The sequence below is a fragment of the Pleurodeles waltl genome, chromosome 3_2 (assembly GCF_031143425.1).
Source record: "Pleurodeles waltl isolate 20211129_DDA chromosome 3_2, aPleWal1.hap1.20221129, whole genome shotgun sequence".
Lineage (NCBI taxonomy): Eukaryota > Metazoa > Chordata > Amphibia > Caudata > Salamandridae > Pleurodeles > Pleurodeles waltl.
Window position 1 is genome coordinate 101,627,807 of NC_090441.1, and position 19,134 is coordinate 101,646,940.

Genomic DNA, 19,134 nt, shown 5'->3' on the forward strand with positions numbered 1-19,134 from the left:
TTTTATACCTCCTTCCTAACCCTTATTGGATCAGGGATCTTCATCTTGCCATCCCTTCTCCCCTATGTCACCCTTTCAAAACTCTCAGTCTCTTTTTAGAGTTTTCCTTATATGAAAAAGTCCACCTTTCATTCTCTTTTTCTGTACTGGTAAGTACTGCCAAGGGTCTTTCCTCTAAAAGCATTTCTCAGCTTAGCTGGCTTGTGAACCTTGTGATACGAGCTGAAAGACCATCATGGGAGAAGTGCCTTCACTGCAACAAACATGGCCTCAGATGTAGGTCTAAGACCTCTGGGCCTTTGGTGATATGTCCCTGGATGTGGCAGCAACGTAGGTAGGGCTGTGTTTGAGGACAGGAGATTGATTATAAATGCACCAGTGGAAGACAAACATTACAACAGTGGTGTTGGAGAGTGGCGGCTCCAAAAGGTTGCTCTTTAGACTTAGAGATGTGAGGAGCAGGGGCAAATTTGGGCTTTATGTGAAGAGAGCTCTAGCTCCCCATTACATTAAGTCAATGTTCACTTTGAAAAAGAAGATATAAAAATCTTGTTTTACTACACTATTCTTTTCCAGCTTTCTAGGAGCACTTCAATATGTATCTTTACGTTTGCCAGAGATAGGCAAAGAAATCCAAACTGATCTTAGCTATAAGTAGAAATTCATTTTCAATATATTTAATTTTACAAAACAATACTTCATTCTAAGCTGAATCGAATTATGCAGTTGGGAAAGGCTTGTTTGTTGTAATTTGTTAAATAGTTGATCCGGGGAATAATTTGCGTGTCGTCTGCTCATTTCAACACACGAAGCCCTAAGTACTGATTAGCTGTAAATGATAAAAAAAAGAGATGTGCAAAAATGCCAAACACTGTTAGGACACAGGATAAGATCATAAGCGAGCATTTAAATCCTTGATTTTCAACGTATCTGCTCTCTTCTGGTCAGGGAAGATTTAATGCTCTTCAATCAGTCCCCTGAATCCCAATACCTGCCGGACACTGTAAAAGGATTAGAACAGTGGTTCCCAACCTTTTGATTTCTGTGGACCCCCACTTTTTTATTACTGGAACCCAGGCACCCCACTGAATCATAATTGGAATCCGGGGACCCCACCCCCCCACCGAGTCATTACTGAAAGCTAGGAACCTAATCTGTTAATATTATTTAATGTTCTAAGCAGTCGCGGACCCCCTGAGTCCACAGTGTGGAAACCACTAAATTAGGAGATACATTGTATCAAAGACCGCCAATAGCTCTAAAAGGAAAATGACTTAGTACAAGAGTTTTTTCTAAGTCAGAATCTTATAACACCTGATTGGAGACAATACATTTTGTAACGTTTAGGTAGCGTAGGGAATCCATTGAGCCTAGATGTCTCATTTAGGTGAACAAACTCTAATGTTGTGTAGGTGCAAACTGGATACCCTGAATTAAAGGTTATTAGTGAGTTTGTTGTTGCTCAAATGGAGTGCATCTCAAGACATTTTCTTTAATTTCCATGTGAAATGTACTCACTGTATCACACAAGCGATCAACTAAAAGGTCTAAGGGCCTGATGTACAACACCGATTTGCAGTCACAAAAGGCAAAAATCGCAGTTTGTGACCACACAGTGGCCTGGTATGGTGTACTATCCTTATTTTGCTAGTCGGTAAGCAGTAACCGACTCACAAAATAAGGACTGCGACATGCAATTAGGAAGGGGTGTTCATTCCTAATTGCGAGTCGCAGTGGCATGTATGATTCTTTTGTGACCGTGAATGCAGTTGCAAAACAATCGCAGTTAACACCCGTTTCAAACGGGTGTTAACCCATTTGCAAACGGGAAGGGAACCCCATGTGACACCTTCCTCTTTATGAATGGTATAAAAAATAATTTTCTCAGAGCCTGCAGTATTCCCACCGAACACTGCCTACCCTCAAAAATGAAAAGAAAACTTAGCATTTTTCTATTTGGAATGCATACCATTTTCCTCTAAGGAAAACGGTCTGCATTCAATAAAACGGCTTTACTGAAAAGCAGTCACAGGCATGTTGGTCTGCTTAGCACAGCAGGCCACCATCCCTGTGAGTGCGGCCATTCACATTCAGAATGCGACTTACCCCATGAACATTGATGAGGTAGGTCATTTTCGACCCCATTGGGAATTGCTAAATGAGTGTGAGACACATTAGTACATTTCATTTTGAGAGTCTCTAGTTTCTAGTCACAAAAGATCGCAATTAGAGACTCACAAAAAAAATGGTCGTAAATCTGGCCCATAGTTCTTTCGAGGATGTAGTTCAGGTGACTAAAATAATGGTCTCATCTATCCAAAGGGGAAGAGTACAGTAAGGGTTGCCGAAGGTGGTGGGAATACTTTGGGAATGCAGACGGTTTGGATTTGTTGATTTTCACCATGCAGCTCTTTGACACCTGTAAAGTCTGAAAGTCTCAGGTGACGTTCACTGTGCTGATATGAGAGTTGGACATTGTTTTGGATTTCTAGGTCAGAGATATTATACTGCTCGCATCTTTGATCAGCTCCCTTGTTGATATGGTTGACTTATTATATTTTCTTGGACAGCTTGAAAGTCCTTTGCTGTCTTCTCATTTACATGCTGGTTTTGAAGCTCTTTTGTTGCAGGTTAGCTGGTCCATGGAAAGCCATTTTTTCCAGTTCGACGAGGATTTATTTCATCTTCTGCTGAACAGGTGAAAGATACCCCATCTAGTGTCTATCATGTTACAATAGAGGGTACCCAAAATTATTTTAGTGTTGCCCCTGCCTTTTGGACAGTGCTGGCAAAGGCTGCACTATTTTACTTAGCATAATACTAACTTGCAACTCAGTGATGTGGAGGTCTTTAATGAGAACATCGAGAAAAAATGAAAAACCTTCTGAATCAATTCTGTTGGCTTCCAGTGATTATTATTAGCTGTCAACTGTGCCAAGGCTTTGTAGAGTACAGCACTTCCACGCTTGTTCAGGTACAGCATGTTCACCAGGGTTGGTCACAGTTGATCAGTCCTTGCATTCTCTATTTGTACATCTACAACCACATCTACAAGCATGGTTCTAGAAAGCAGCATGCAGTAGGCACTGCTTACTTTACAGACAAGCATGGTAAACACTCTGATGTTAGTGCAATAAATGTCCTAGAAAAGTAAAATGCCTCCAAATACATAAGAAAATTTATCATTTCCCCCACCTTTCGCCCTCTTACTGAGTGGCGAGCAAATTTTACAATGAGGGACAAATGGTGGGCCACATTTTTAATTGGCCCAGATGAAATTTAGAATACGCCAGCGTAATCTGCATAATTTAGAGAATTTCACATCACGCTAGTTATACAAAATTACACCACCTCACATATTTATGGTGCTGTTCATTCCAAAATTAAAGCAACGAACAACATGAAAAACTAGAACACGCTACTTTTTGTGCAAAATACATTCTCGCATCAAAAACTGATGCAAGAATGCACTTTGCTGTAAAATATTGCACTGAATGACAGGTTTGCATTTCACATAATTACACATATCTTTGTGATATTTCACGTAATTGTGCAAAAGTAAATTATGTAAATTTCACACACCCTTTATTGTAAATCACAGGTTCCATGCAAATTCTACTCTGGCCTGGGTTCCTTACATCCACAATTTCCTCCAGGTACTATACTGCCTTAAGGAATTTGCTCGGCAGAAGATGTGCAACTGTGGAAGTACTATGCAGAAAAAACACTTTTCTCTATGCCACTCCTCATTGCAAGGCAAACAACTCAGACTACGGTGCAAAAACTACATGAGTCGGCGTGGTAACATTATTTCCCTGGGCAGCTTTTGCATCCAATTTTTAGACCAGCACTTGTAATGAAGCTTTTTGTGTGATGCACAATCTCTGGATATGTATAGTGCAGTACTTCATATATCAGTACACCTGTACATGAATTTGGTTCAGGACAGGCAATAAGTTTGCTTAGAAAAGTATTTACAATACGCAGGCGTTCTCTGCCTCGGTGGTTAATTTCACTCTTGTAAGTGCATCCATGGGGAAATGTATGTGCACTACAAGAAAATAATCAAGGCTACAACACAACACATTTGTTTAAATACTTGCATCTTTTATCTTTTAATCAGGTCTTTGACATCAACACAGTGGCAAAGCAAATTAAGTTGCCCGGCGCTTACATGCTTGGAGCTGGAGCAGTCTCATACCAAACCCTTGGATTAACTGCTGAGGTCTGTAGACGGTTTCTTTGGGTTTAAGCACACCTTACCTGGCCTGCCTTTCTTTGTATTGATATCACCAGGGTGCGGGGTCTATGACAACTGGGAGACTGGAAAGAGGAATCATATATAATCAGGCCCAACAGAACCAGCTACCCGAGAAGCCAGGAAGAGAGTAAACAACAGATAGTCAGATGACGTTCTATCCAGATCTATTATTTCATTTTACAACAGTGAGACTACAGGGCTTGGAGCCATTTCTGTTTTTTTACTTCCTGATGCGAGTGGCAGTTAAGACTAGGATTGCTGGCCCACTGAACTCTACACTGTGGTTATGTGTTTAGGACAGTGGTTCCCAACCTGTGGGCCGGGGACAACTGGGGGTCCGTAAAGCCTCCTCAGGTGTCCGCGACTGCTTAGAAAATAAAATAGAATTAACAGATTAAGGACCTGATTACAACTTTGGAGGAAGGTGTTAATCCGTCCCAAATGTGACGGATATACCACCAGCCATATTACGAGTTCATTATATCCTATAGAACTCGTAATACGGCTGGTGGTATATCCGTCACATTTGGGACGGATTAACACCTCCTCCAAAGTTGTAATCAGGCCCTAATTCCCCAGCTTTCGGTAATGACTCAGTGGTGGGGGTCCAGGGATTCCAATGATGATTCAGTGGGAGTCCACAGAAGTCAAAAGGTTGGGAACCACTGGTTTAGGATATGCAAAATATGTATGAGAAAATAAACTGCATCAAATGAATTACGCTGACAATTATTTCAATATGTGTTGAGTATTCTGAATACAATCGGGTTTTGGTATTGGGTGGTCCCGGTTCAAGTGACAAACGCATGTTGTCTGTATTGCAGCTCACACACTCTGTGAAAGCGGAGACTGAGCACGAACCTGCTATAAATGGGAGCTACCTGGCACGAGTAAACCCTTCGGACGGAACATATGTACTGGAGAAATACAGCGAAAAATACAGCGATTGCAACTTTGGATTAATGGCCCATCTCTACGCCAGTGAGGGAAAAACAGGAAAGGTAAGTGGTGTAATTCTACATCAACACAATGGTTAAACATTTACAGTTAACGAGCATCAGTCTAAATTGTTTCATTTTTCCCAAAAGGTGTCATTCATGCAGTAACAAAAGTATGACAGTATGAAATGGTTTTCCGTTGTTTCTGCATTACACTCATGTTTTTGACCACATACTGTTATTATACCCATATACAAGAAAGGGGCTAAGCAAGATGCTAACATTTATTGTATCCTAGTGATATTAGGCATTTAAAGTAAGGTTTTTGCTAAATAAAATGGATACCAAAGCAGTACATCCATGAGTGTAGGGTCTATGCAGTGGGCTCAGATCAAAATGTCTTGCAGAACTGAGCAGGTGTGTCCTTCTCACCTGACCTGGCTGTCAAGGCACTAGTGCTTCATGAACGTATGCACTCAGGCCTATCTCTTTACGCAGAGGATAATCCACACTGACAGGGTCCTCTTCTGGGCAGCTTTTCCTTTCTTTGCTCCAGAAAGCTCCACAAAACGTTGATCGCCTACTTGATGGTCCTTGGTCCGATCAATGTAAAAAGTAAAAGCCCTAAAAGAGTCCAACCAAAGAAACCTCTCATCTTCTTTCAGGAGGTGAGAGAGAGCAAAAAACAGTGGTCAAGTGGTCATCACCATTTTGCCTGGAAAAAAGGGGTGCTGGACAGTTGCACTGAGTGCCTGCAATTCACTCATGCAACGAGGTAATGTAATCAGAATGAGGAAGCCAATCTTTAAAGTCAGGAGATGCAATAGGCAGCTGTGCATGGACACAACTGTGATGGGACTCAAAAGCCATAGTCAAGATATGTAAATACCAAATTAAGGTCCCACTGTGGCATCAAGACCTGCCTAGGAGGGAACATGTGTCAAACGTTTAATAAACATTATCACAATAGGTGATTTGAACAAAGATGGACAATTCAGCAAATGTAGTATTGTTGAAAGGGCTGTCAAATAACCCTTTACAGTCCCTGTTGCACTAAATAAAAAACAAAAAACAAACAAAAGGACACCTGACAGCATTGCCACCAGATTGCAATTTTGTCGCAGTACATGGCATAGATGGATTTTGTGTAGAGGCGTCTGGTGGCACAAATGACATCTACCATTTCAGGCAGCAAGTTGAACGTAGTCAGCTGCCACCATGCAATCTCTACACATTGGGAGCCTTGAGGTGGAGGACCCTGCTTTGCTCCTGTGACAGACTGGAGGTGCTTGCAAAGTGGTAGCCTGAAAGCAGGGCAGATGTTCATGTCCAAGAGTTCTGGAAACCAAACTCTCCTGGCCCAATCTGGGGCAATTACGATGACATGGGCTTGATCGTGCTTGATCTTCAGAATGTGGTGCAGGAGAAGGAGTGGTGGAAGGTGTACAGGAGATCCTGGTTCCATTCCAGCCAGAATGAGTCTCCTAGTGAGTACCCTAGCGGACACTCCAATGCACAGAATTGTTGAAATTGCACATTCAATGGTGACGAAAAGCTCTAGCCAGAGTTCTTTCCATTGGTAGAAAATCCCCTGCACCACTTCTGGATGTAGGTGCCACTGTTGAGCTGCTGGACAAAGTGGGCTTATTTCTTCCACTCTAGCATTCAGGCACTCCGCCAGGTGACTAGCAACCAGAATGACTCCTTGGTGTGCCAACCACCTACAGAGGTGCAACATCTCCTGGCAGAGGGTCCATGCCATCCTGTCTGTTGCTGTTCTATAAGGCAGTGGTGGTGTCTGTGAGAAAGTGCACCAGCATCCTCATGATGAACAGCAGGAAGTTCTTCAGAACCAGATAAATGGCCCACTGCTACAGCAGAGTGATGTGGAGCTGGCTCACGACTGGGGACTAGAGTCCTCTGATATCCCAATCCCACAGTCGACCCCCACCAATCCAGCAGTGATGAGTCCATCACAACTATCAGCTCTGCATTGGGGAACAGAGAGGGTATGCAGCAGGACAAATTGTGCATGATCGGTCACCACTGCAGATCTCAAGTAGTCTCCTTAGAGACCTGAGAAGGCTGAGATGCTGGTCCAACTGGGATTTAAGGTTCACTACAGGGCTCTCAGGTGCCACCTGTCATATTTGCCAGGGAGGATGCACAAATCCTAGAGCACAAGAAGCCTCAGAGCCAACCTCACTGTTGCTGTGGAGGAAAAGCATCAAACTACACAGTGTCCAGTGTCGCATAGGTTCTCATTATCCTAATGAGACTACTGGATTCAGGCGGCAGAATCACCTGTACTGTGGAGGACTGAGTCTAATCCCACACCATGCGACGCCTGTCGGCCTAATCCAGGTTTTTCCAGCTAACTAGCAGTGCCTCATCTCCACCCAGGAGCAGGGAGGATTATGGCAACTGGGCGCATGACAGAAATGACTCCTCTGGGGGAATCGTGGTCGATCAGATCTCATCCTTTTCTCTCAGTTACATTGGTCTCACATATGCAAAGACAATCAGAGGCAGAATATAGTTCATTAAGGTTTTATTGAAATAACTGCATCTTAGATAGTAAGGCATTTATTGCAATAACTATGACGATAAAGCACAATAGAAATAAAATTGTGACAAGTAATGTAAAACACAAAAATAACCCTACCATACTGTCACTATGGATTATAGATATAATTCCTACCTAAACAATGTTAGAGCACAGCATGTTAAGCTCTAATTCTGCCCTTTGGATGCCCCCCCTGGAAAGACATCATCCCTCATACCTGAGCAAGGAGGCCTGTGGTCTAGGTAGACACTGTTCCCATATAGGCCAAGAAGTAGACAGTCTAGATAAGCAGCTGTAGCAAAGCAGTCAGCAATCAACATACAGTGGTGGTCATCTGGCAGGAATCTCCCTCTAACATGTATGGGGTGGAGTGGTGTTTTTATAATAAACAGCTGATGTTCTCAGAAAAGAACCCCACGTAAAGAATGTATGTTTCTCTGAATGTCGGAGACAAAGCGTAACACATTTTCCAGCAACCTATCTTACTGTAGTGTTGAGGAAAGCACAGAGTGAGAGAAATGTCTTGTTAAGAACGTAGTGCTGTCCTAGGCAAGGAAGAACTAGATAGAGAAAATAAAACAAGACTGCAAATGTGGCTAATGTTAATAAAACATAGCAAAGCTGAATAAAATATATCTAGGCTGAAGTGCACAGCTGCAGGTCTAAGTTGTTGTATTGCTAAAATGGCTATACAACACCAGGATCACCCCAATGGGCACAAGCATCTGGGAAGGAATCATGTGGAACTTCAGCTCATTTATGTTGCAGCCCAGCAATGTCAAACCTTTTGCCGTTGTACAGACATGAACCATGTCTGATTGTAGCAAGTCTGCTTTTAGTAGCTAGTCGTCGAGGTATGGTAATACAGAGACTCCCGACTTCTGACAATGGCAAACACCACCATCACTTTTGTGAACACCAGAGGGACTCTGGTGAGGCCAAAGGGGAGTGCAGCATCTGACCCACCTGTAGGACTGCAAGATAGAAATATGAAAATATATATTCTGCAAGTCCAAGGGCACCATCCGGACTTCCAGGCCCAGAGCAGAAAGGATGTGGGCCAATGTGAGCATTCTGATGTTGTACTTCCTCAAGAAGATGTTCAAGGGTTGGAAGACCAGGATCGGTCTGAGGCCCCCATTCTCTTTCAGGACAAATAAGTATTGGTACCTTCTCTATGCTACCTTTTACAAATAAAAGGCCTACCTCTGTAAGGAGGATAGACAAATGGTCTGATGAAATGCGATCTAATGTGTGAGAAAAGCTACAGGGCAAGCTTTTCACAAAAATTGCAAGATCCATCTGTTGGAAATAATGGATTGCCAACCCAGGATGAAGTGAGAGATCCTGCCTCCAAATGGATAGCCATGTGCCAGTAAGGGCAAACTAAAGTGGTTTGTTGCCCGTGGTACAGGACTAATACCCCTCCTTGCCTGCTCGCTGCCTGCTGGTTCCACATCCAAGACCCCGAAAGAAATGGGTTGTCTGTTGCATCATTGGCTGGCAAGGGTGTGTCTGCCTATCCACCATTCCCAAGTAGTAGCCCCTAAAATTTCTGAAATGGTGTGGAAACAGTTTTGCAGGGGACAACAGCCCCAAGGAACGCACTGAAGCTCTACTGTCTTTAAAGCATTCCAAGCCTTCTCTCCAAAAAGCTGATATCCATCAAAGGGCATATCCATAAGCGAAGCCTGTACATCACCGGAGAATCCAGTGGACCTCATCCAGGCATGTCAGCGGAGAACAATACTGACAGTGACTGCTCTGCCAGTGGAGTCCATGGTATCCATGCTGGCTTGCGTAACATACATGGCTGCATCCTGTCCATCATATATCATCTGACCCAAAGAGGTCTGGAAGAGCTCTATGACTGGCAGCAAAAACTTGCTAGCCAGGTTCTAAAGGGATGCGTGCAACTGCCCAACATTATGACCATGAATACTGATTACAGTGTCAAGTTGGCAGACAAAAACATATGTTTGTCAAAGACATCAATCCTTTTGGAATCTCGATCTGGAGGACTGGTTAGAAATCAGTTAGGGTTCACCTTATTATTGTTCGAGGCTCGTACAATAAGCCTCTTGGGAAAAGGTGCTTGGTGAGAAATTGCAGATCACCAGGTGCTGGCCTATGATGCCAGGATATGGGCTGGTTAACAGGAGGGCAAAAATATGTCTTCGATCAAGTAGCCATGAAGGTATCTATGATGACAACATTAAATGGAAGTAAGGGCTCATATGTTGCTGGCCCAAGATACAGAATTTCTGTTAAAACATTTGTTTTACTCTCGATGGAGGGCAGCTGTAATTATAGGACTACAGCTGCCTCCCAAACCACCACTAGGAGTATGTTAAACAATTACCAAATGGAAAATATGCTCTGAGTTTTAGTGGCCAAGGGCGGACACCCAAATCAATGTAGTTAAAAAGGTGCATTGTGAACTCAGAGAATGATAAGTCACACAAAACATGCACTCACCCACTTCAGCCTCTTGAATTAACTGAAGCAGCACGAGTCAATTTGTAATTTTTATTTTTTAAATCCTCATAAGGGTGTGCTTTCTCAAAGAGAAAATGTCTGACAATTGAGTACAATATATATCCAAAGACATGTTTGAGTTTTTCCCTCAGTGCAGTACACATATCACAGGGTAGCTCTATCACCCTCATGAGAATGGTTTCGTAGAACAGATGAACAGGATTTTAGTTGCATGAGTGAAGTGAGGAGATGATTGGATACGAGGAAGGCTGTGGACATTATGCTGTGGTCACACAGGACTACATCAAAAGCCGTTACTAGGAAGAGCCCTTTCAAAGTTTTGAGAAGTGGGAGACAGTCATCCAAGCTTTATCATGGTTGGATAAAGACGTGGCCTCAAAATCAAGATGTGGAAAACAGCCCAAGGAAAGCATCCGGAAGATGCTACATTTCCATTACTTGGTTAAACATGGGCATAACTAATGCACAGAGTGAAAGGCTCCAGAGACCAAATCAAAGTTGGATACTGAGTACATATCAAAGTTCATGTATGTCTCTAAAGGGAATCCACATTTGAAAAGCACCTGTTAGGGTTAATGAGGTGTGTGGACATGCAGTGAGGGTAGAAGGTAATGAGTGGTTAAAGTGGGTCAGTCATCTGCTCTGACCATCATACAGCATGTGGGAAAGATGGGAGACTGTGTGAATTTGCCCGAGGAGTGATGAAGCTTAATTTAGCTTGAGCAGAAGCACAACAGCCTCACACAGGCCAAGGAGATTCTTTGAGTAATGGTTTTGCATCTTTGCTTGCATTGATGTAGCATACTTATTATTTATTCATAGTTTTCTGCTCATTTATATGGTTATACCATGATCGGTTTCTTTTTCATTGTGTTTTATTGTAATCCAGAATGTATTTTTTTTTTGGCAAATTTGTTTATGTAGAGAAGGGGAATGTTGTAACTGGGTGATTCACACTTGAAGAGTTCCATCCGATCTGTTCAATGTTCATCCACATATCATCTGGCAATCTAAGTTGGTTGGACCTGGTGTTGCTGGAGGTATGTAGTGATAAAACTCTCTTCTTCTCTAAGCCTCCAACCATCTGATGCCCCTCTGAAATGACCTAGCAGTCTTGATACCAGAACAGATGGAAAAAATTGAATGAATAGAGAGTTGTTTGTGGGATGGAATCATCAGAGCAGCAGCAACATGAGGGAGTTAAAAGACGAGCAACACCACAGTGATATTCCAGGGATGTGGAATTCCTATCGCCGGACGCCCTGGACATCTTGTTTGGGGTCAAGGGCAACAAGTTTTTATGTTTACTTTGTCCTTGGGACAAGTAGGCCCAACCCTCTGCAGCACAAACCCTTTGGCTGCTTGTTTACAGAGAGTGGAACTCTCTGCAGTTGAGGTAATGTGTTTCCAAAAGATAATGCTGTTCGAACTTGTATTTATGGTTCATTATTTGAAAGCCTTGATTATTAGGGTGACTGCAGTAAATAAATGTTTTAAGGTCACACTTCACTACTGCCGTTGGTTCCAGTACAAAAAAAACAGCTGTGTATACACATGTTTGAAAACTTTAGTCTACGAGGCTAAGTATAATGCTCCCAGAATGCTCTCTGATTAGATGCAAATGAAGTGTCATTTAGTAAAATGTGTTGATGCATGCTAGTATTTCCCAAAAATATTTCTAATGGAAAATCAGTGTAACCATTTTCAACACGAATATGGGAAGCATGAAAATAAACAAACACTGACAAAGCCAACTGATCTGACATATTTTTATAAGTCTTTTAGTTTCATCAAAGCGTGTCTTGTTTTGACATGGCTTTTGTAACACTTTATTGTTGTGGGAGCTACCAGGCCCTCAACATTGTAACAAACACTGCCAAAAGAAAACCCAACATTTTTTTAACTCTAAAAGCACATGTTGCCACCAGTGGCATAACAAAGGCCCCGCAGCCGCCCTCCAGGGGGCCCCTTTAGCACAGCACCTGCCCTGAGTGAGTCTGGAGAGGGGGCTCCTCCATGTTCTTTGCAAAGGGGCACCCTCCAGTTTCGTTACGTCACTGATTGCCACTGTAGTTCCTGACACTGAACAAAACTACTTTGTGTGCCAATATGCTCCTTGTGGAAGAGCAGAATGCAATCACTCACAGTAAAGCCAGCCACAAGAGAGAGAAATAGAAGTTTTTATTAAACAAAATGTCTTTGTTAACACCAGACCTAATTAGGGACCAAGACCCACATGAAGGTAGCTTTTTGCATGTCACAAACAGCGACTTTCGCTGTTTGCGACGTGCAAAAAGCACATTGCAATGCACAAACCCAGTTTTGCGATTCAGTAACCTGGTTACCGAATCGCAAAACGGGTTTGCGAGTCGCAATTAGGAAGGGGTGTTCCCTTCCTAATTGCGACTCGCAGTGCAATGTAGGATTGTTTTGTGACCGCGAACGCGGGCCCAAACCAATCGCAGTTTGCACCCATTTCAAATGGGTGCTAACACTTTCGCAAAAGGGAAGGGGTCCCCAAGGGACCCCTTCCCCATTGTGAATGTCACTGTAAACATTTTTTCAGAGCAGGCAGTGGTCCTGCGGACCATTGCCTGCTCTGAAAAAATGAAACAAAAACGTTTAATTTTTCGTTTTTGTAATGCATCTCGTTTTCCTTTAAGGAAGCAGTCACAGACATGGTGGTCTGCTGTCTCCAGCAGGCCACCATCCCTGTGAGGGTCGCTATTCGCAAGGGGGTCGCAAATTGCGACCCACCTCATGATTATTCACTAGGTGGGCATTTGCGAAGCCCTTGCGAATCACAGATGGTGTCAGGGACACCATCCTACATTCAGATTTGCGACTCGCAATTTGCGGGTCGCAAATCTGAACCTACCTGCATGTGGCCCCAAATTCTTAAAGAAAGTCACAAAAGTGCACCCATGGTATATGTCGTACCCCTATAAAATATTTGTGAACTGTATTTTAGCATGGGTAAATACGCATGTGTAGATTTGCTCATGTGAACATCTATTGAGCATCTGCAAGTTCATTTTCCCTCCGGCCACTTTCTTCCCAACCCTGGAAGAAGTTCTAATTCTGCCATTGTCAGGAGTAAATGTCCAACCTTTCTTATTATGGGAAAATATTAGAGAGAAGCTGGTGAAAATCTTTAAAACATGCAGGTTAGTAGGTTTGCAGACTCAAAGGCATTCCAGCCCTGGAACTATTGCTTACTGCTTCCTCCAGCCCCAGTATGCAGATCTGCAGAAAGGTGGCAAAATAAGGAAATTGCTACAGTAGGGATTAAAACTGCAAGTATTCAAGCCCTATTATGGTAGTAGCCCTGGCATAATCAGAGAGGCTATTATCAGAGCTCTTACATAATGAGATTGCTGCCATAATTTGTCGCCACACTACATGGCACCAAAGGGACAAGTAGATCTTTTTACAGGACAAGTAGATTTGAGAAGCAACCTGTCCCCTGGACAAGTAGATATTTTAATAAATTCCACACCCCTGTATTCCCAGTCCAAAATTCTGCTACAACCCAAAAGAGGAACGCTCTGCAGCAGATTGCCACCAAGGTGTTCGATCTTAGCATTCAGCCACCAGTTTAGAATAATGAACTGCTGTTTGATACTTAAAAGGTTTTAGACTAGGTAAAATATGCCTAGAGGTAGCAACCAAATGTTTGGACAAGTTTCTCTGTAGTGTGGTGTTTATTTGAGGCACGCTGTTACTGATCATGTTCAATTGTTCACATCTTGTGTTAGAAGATGCAAGTATGGTCTTCTTTGCTGTTGATCTTGAGCCTCTAATCATTACAAGAACAATTTGGAGCAAGTGAAAAGGTTGTTTTTTTAGTCCAATCTATGTTAAGGGCCCAAGCTACTTTATAAATGTTGTTTCTTGATAAAGTGCTATTACGAGACAGAAAACTAACTCCTCATTTTGTCAAGGAAATATGCATGCAACATGTAGGCAAGTGAGTATTTAGACTTCTAATTCAAATGTCAATATTTTAAGTATGTTTGCATGTAATGCTATCACTTCTTTCTCACACAGTTAACTGAAAACCTTTTGGCATCTGTACTTTTTCCTAGGTCATTGAAGTAAAAGCCAACACAAGAACAGGAGAGGACAACTTTGTGAGCTGCATGAGAAAAGCTTTAGCAGAGCAGTATGGGGACAAAATAGTGGGAATCGGAGGTACTTTTGTGATTCAGCAGGGAAAGGCAAACATTCATGTCATGGTAAGTTGCAATTTAAGTAGTTTGTTCTTACTTCAGACTGCGGATTAACAATTAATATTTTACACTGAGCAAATAAATATGCATGCTTTTAAAACGATAAACAGTCTCAGACTTTCTAGAAGGGCTGCTATATCAAAGCAAACTGAGGCAATATAATAATCTAGATCGGAAGCTTTGAGATTTAGCTTTCTCCCATGAGGTACCCTCCACAGTTTCAAATCATTACATGGAATACACACCAGTTGCATGACCTCTGAAGCCCACTGAGAGGCATACTAATGAACAAACCCGGCAACGCAAATGCATGGGTTACAATGAAGATTCAGGCTACACCTTACATAGTACTTCTGAACTCCGCCTGCTCCCTAGTCCACTCTCTCCTCTTTAAGGTACAAGCCTTCAGGAACAATTTTCAACAAAAATGGCTGCAGGCAGGCAAACACCCAAATAATTTTCAAAATCAACAGTTTCGTTTTCCTCTCTATCTAACTTGTTTCACTCTTACTCTCATGCATACCAAACTTATTTCGAATTCTACATTAAAATGCAAAGTTTGCTTGCAAGGCACAAAGTTAATCCTTTGGGTGTATCGCAATAAGGTGTAGAGATCCCATTCAGCAATGTGGGCCTTATAAATGTGGTCAGTACTGGAGGCAGTAGTAGAGCCATTTCTTAAATTAGGACATGAGGCACACAAAGGGTGCTTCCAATCAAGCAGGCACACCACATTTATCCCTACAAGTGTCATCTATCTAGGATGTTATGTTGATTTTTATAGCGCACTAATCACCGGAGAGAGTATCCTTTTTATTTGCCTGCAATGAGTGTTACGTTCCATTAATGCTTTTCGTAAATGCAAAATGCCTCCCAGAATTAAACGTTATCCCTCCTGTCAGATTGTTCTAGTTCTCTATTGGATATGAAATTCCATCACTGGCATCTGCAAATGAGCAAGAGCCTAAATTCTCTTCTCAACCCCTCTGCTGTCTTCAGAGTCATGCAGCTGCCCATGGCATGGCTTCAATTCTTCGCTCGCAATTTGGGTTCAAAATAAATTTTCCACATATTAACATGTACAGTATCTTGGTGGAGTGCAGGAGGCCCAATGCTTGCATAGGAACATTCAGTGTCATTTGGGATGCCCTTTTCTATCCTCCATTTGCTTGATGAAGCGTAAACTATACTCTCTTACTTAACCTGTTAAAGGAGATCAGAAGCATAGTGTAATGCATGCAAGCATGATGCAAACAGCACTTAGGGGGTCATTACGACCCTGGCGGTCATGGACCGCCAGGGCCAGGGATCGTGGATGCACCGCCAACAGGCTGGCGGTGCATCCAGGCCAATTCTGACCGCGGCAGTAAAGCCGCGGTCAGAAAAGGGAAACCAGCAGTTTCCCGCTGGTTTTCCCCTGGCCTGAGGAATCCTCCATGGCGGCGCTGCAGGCAGCGCCGCCATGGGGATTCCGACCCCCTTAACGCCAGCCTGGCTCTGGCGGTTTTGACCGCCAGAACCTGGTTGGCGGTAACGGGTGTCGTGGGGCCCCTGGGGGCCCCTGCAGTGCCCATGCCAATGGCATGGGCCAATGGCATGGGCACTGCAGGGGCCCCCTAACAGGGCCCCACCAAGATTTTCAGTGTCTGCATAGCGGACACTGAAAATCGTGACGGGTGCAACTGCACCCGTCGCACCCTTTCCACTCCGCCGGCTCCATTCGGAGCCGGCATCCTCGTGGAAGGGGGTTTCCCGCTGGGCTGGCGGGCGGCCTTCTGGCGGTCGCCCGCCAGCCCAGCGGGAAACTCAGAATTACCGCGGCGGTCTTTTGACCGCGCAGCGGTATTCTGACGGCGGTACTTTGGCGGACGGCCTTCGCCGCCCGCCAAAGTCAGAATGAGGCCCTTAATGTCTTGGGTTATATTGTCTTTATGACAGCCACTGTCAGGAGCTCCTCCGACCTTTGATTGCATGATGGAACCCTGTGATGATACACTCCTGCTAGCTCCCCCAGGTATCCTATCGGTCTCAGCCGGTGTGTGGCTGTTCATGTACAGGCAGGAGTGGCAAGGACCCTCTTGTGTGATGTGCAGTAATTGTAGTCCTGATGGTTTATGTAGCTTTTGTCGACCTTAAGCAGCAGAAGTTGTGCTACCGAATATGGACGTTCCCACACATTTGGTTCCTCGAACCCTGCTCAAAATGTGGAAGACCTGGTACTTCCTGAAGAACGGCTTTGTGTTTCCCCCCCAAAACAGGGCAATATTGTCTTTATAGTCTCATTGGTAAACTCAAGTGTTGGCTAGAGAATGGTTGACAATGCAAGTGTCAAGAGGAGAGGTGGGAATGCATTAATTTGCCGCTATCAGATGCATTTTTGTGTTCTTCGCTGACCTCAATCCTCTTGTTGCTATTGGTACACATTTATCTAAATCAACAGATGCAATTACAGGTCAAACACTGACAGTTGCCGTATTGAGAATAAATTATATTAAACTGTCTTAGATCCACCATAACTATTTGATGCTTCTTCTATTCTGTAACACTGGTATGTTTTTTCAGCAAGTAATTTTATCTCCTACAGCCTCCAGAATTCCCTCCTTGTCCTTTTGAATCCCAGGAGGATATAACTCGCTGGCTAAAGTTTTATGAAATGACTGCGCCATTGATATGCCAATCAGTGTTTGTATCTCACGACCCTGTAAGTAGATGCATTTTTTGGGAAACATCCCTAGAGAAATCTTTTTTTGCAACACGGGGCACTGCATTAATTCATGGCATTCCAAGATTATTAATGTCTGAAAAGTGTTAATTAACTTGACAGAGTGTCATTGTACTGTAGTATTGTATTGTACTGTAATAGTATTTATACAGCGCTTACTACCCCTGACGAGGCGTTGAAGCACTTTTCGGCGAGTAGCACGCTACTCCGGAACCCAAGAGAAATTAGTGGTGGATTAGTATATGGAAATAGGAGTTCAGTTTTAGTATTTGTAGGAGTTAATTTGAGCAGAGGATATGTGAGTTTATTAGTTGGATTGACAAGAGCAATGGAGTGATAGAGGAGGGAAGAATCCAGAAGTATAATTGGGAGTTTATATAAATAGGATGAGGCTTGTGATGAGTAAAGGAGAGATGGAGAAGGGAAGAGTCTGAGGAAAGGGTTAGGGAGATCATAGTAGCAGGAGGGGTTTTGGATGAGTCAAGGTGAGATAAATGAGGGAGAATTTATTAGGGTTGTTTGGCAGATTTTTCACTGCTTACAGCATCTCAAAAAAATGTACCATTCAGTACATGGATGGGATAAATAAGAAGAGTATCCAATATGTATATCTACAATTCCACTGAAATATAAAATAAAATCCAACATCACTTTTGATGCTTCACAAACTAGACTTATTCACATTGATTTCAAGATAATGTGGGCAGCACAGTCATGGTATAAGGCTGCTATGGACATGAAACCAATCACCTTTAGAAATCCAAGCATGAAATACACAAGCATGTTGCATGCTAAACGAAACATTCAATACAATTCAGCAAGTGCAAACACCCAGTGTGCTTCTGAAGAGCCACATGGAAAAATGACTGTTTTGTCTAACTAAATTATTGTGCAATGTGTCAAAAAAGATACGGGCAAAAAAAGAGAGCTGGGCATTCTAGAGTCAGTGTGGGATTCTCTACCACTCAGACAAAAAAATACATTTTAAACTAAAAAGGATTAAGAAACACTAGTTCATAACAATGCAAGGTAGGCCGATGTGCGGTAATGGACACTTAGGGCCTGATTAAGAACTTGTTGGAGGGGAATACTCCGTCACGAACGTAACAGATATCCTGCCCGCCATATTACAATCCCATTATATCCTATGGGAGATCCTAATACAGTGGATGAGATATCTGTCACAAACATCTATTCCATCCGCCAAGTTCTAAATCAGGCCCTTAACAAGGATTCAGATCCCAGTTCAATACTGTGTGCACGGTTACTGCAGTAGTAATTCTGCAACAAGCGGAAAGCTGTGAAATAATCTGGGTGGGTCCATCAGTAAAAGATGGCAATTTCTTTGTTGGTGTCTAACCTTGTAAATGGACACATATACAATTCCTGTCAATAAAGTACATATGTTTCCGGGGTGGGGAAGGTGGAGGATTACATATTTTATGGTGGATCGTGGTAGGGAAATGGATTTCTGTTAGGAAAAATATGCATGAGGAAAAACACTGTAGCTACAAGTACAATCTAATTTCAACCTGGTGAAAATCCTGCTAGCATACATGTTACAACTTTCAAAAAAATTTATAACTCCTGAATTCATTAAGAATTCTAAAAAAAAAGTCTGGAATTTGTTCCAAAAGAAATCCACCAAGGGAATATTGCCATTATTTTTACCTTCCTTTTTATGAAATGGGACCATAAGTACAAATCTTGCTTCCATAAACAAAACCTTAGCAGGTATGACTACATAGATGATATTGCTCTCATCACAACCAAAAACTAGATATTAACCTGGTTCAAATACATCCCTCAGCCATTATTTTGAAGCATCCTTTTATTTATTCGTTTCTACATAGGACCTCAGGACCTACAAAACGTGGCCTGATTTATTAACCTTTTAAAATGCTAAAAACAGCCGA

At 42.8% G+C, this 19,134-nt stretch overlaps 2 protein-coding genes across 8 annotated transcripts in view; one reads left to right on the forward strand and one right to left on the reverse strand.

Moving 5' to 3' along the window:
* Positions 1 to 19,134, reverse strand: part of TAF1D (TATA-box binding protein associated factor, RNA polymerase I subunit D) — a 164,244-nt gene that overhangs the window by 100,866 nt on the left and 44,244 nt on the right. The window lies entirely within an intron of this gene.
* LOC138286545 (ester hydrolase C11orf54 homolog) overlaps positions 1 to 19,134 on the forward strand; it is a 40,556-nt gene that overhangs the window by 19,914 nt on the left and 1,508 nt on the right. For both annotated transcript variants that reach the window (XM_069226923.1, XM_069226922.1), the window contains exons 4-7: positions 4,124 to 4,225; positions 5,086 to 5,262; positions 14,353 to 14,502; positions 17,081 to 17,197. In XM_069226923.1, the coding sequence (XP_069083024.1) occupies positions 4,124 to 4,225; positions 5,086 to 5,262; positions 14,353 to 14,502; positions 17,081 to 17,197 (546 nt within the window). The remainder of the gene's footprint in view (positions 1 to 4,123; positions 4,226 to 5,085; positions 5,263 to 14,352; positions 14,503 to 17,080; positions 17,198 to 19,134) is intronic.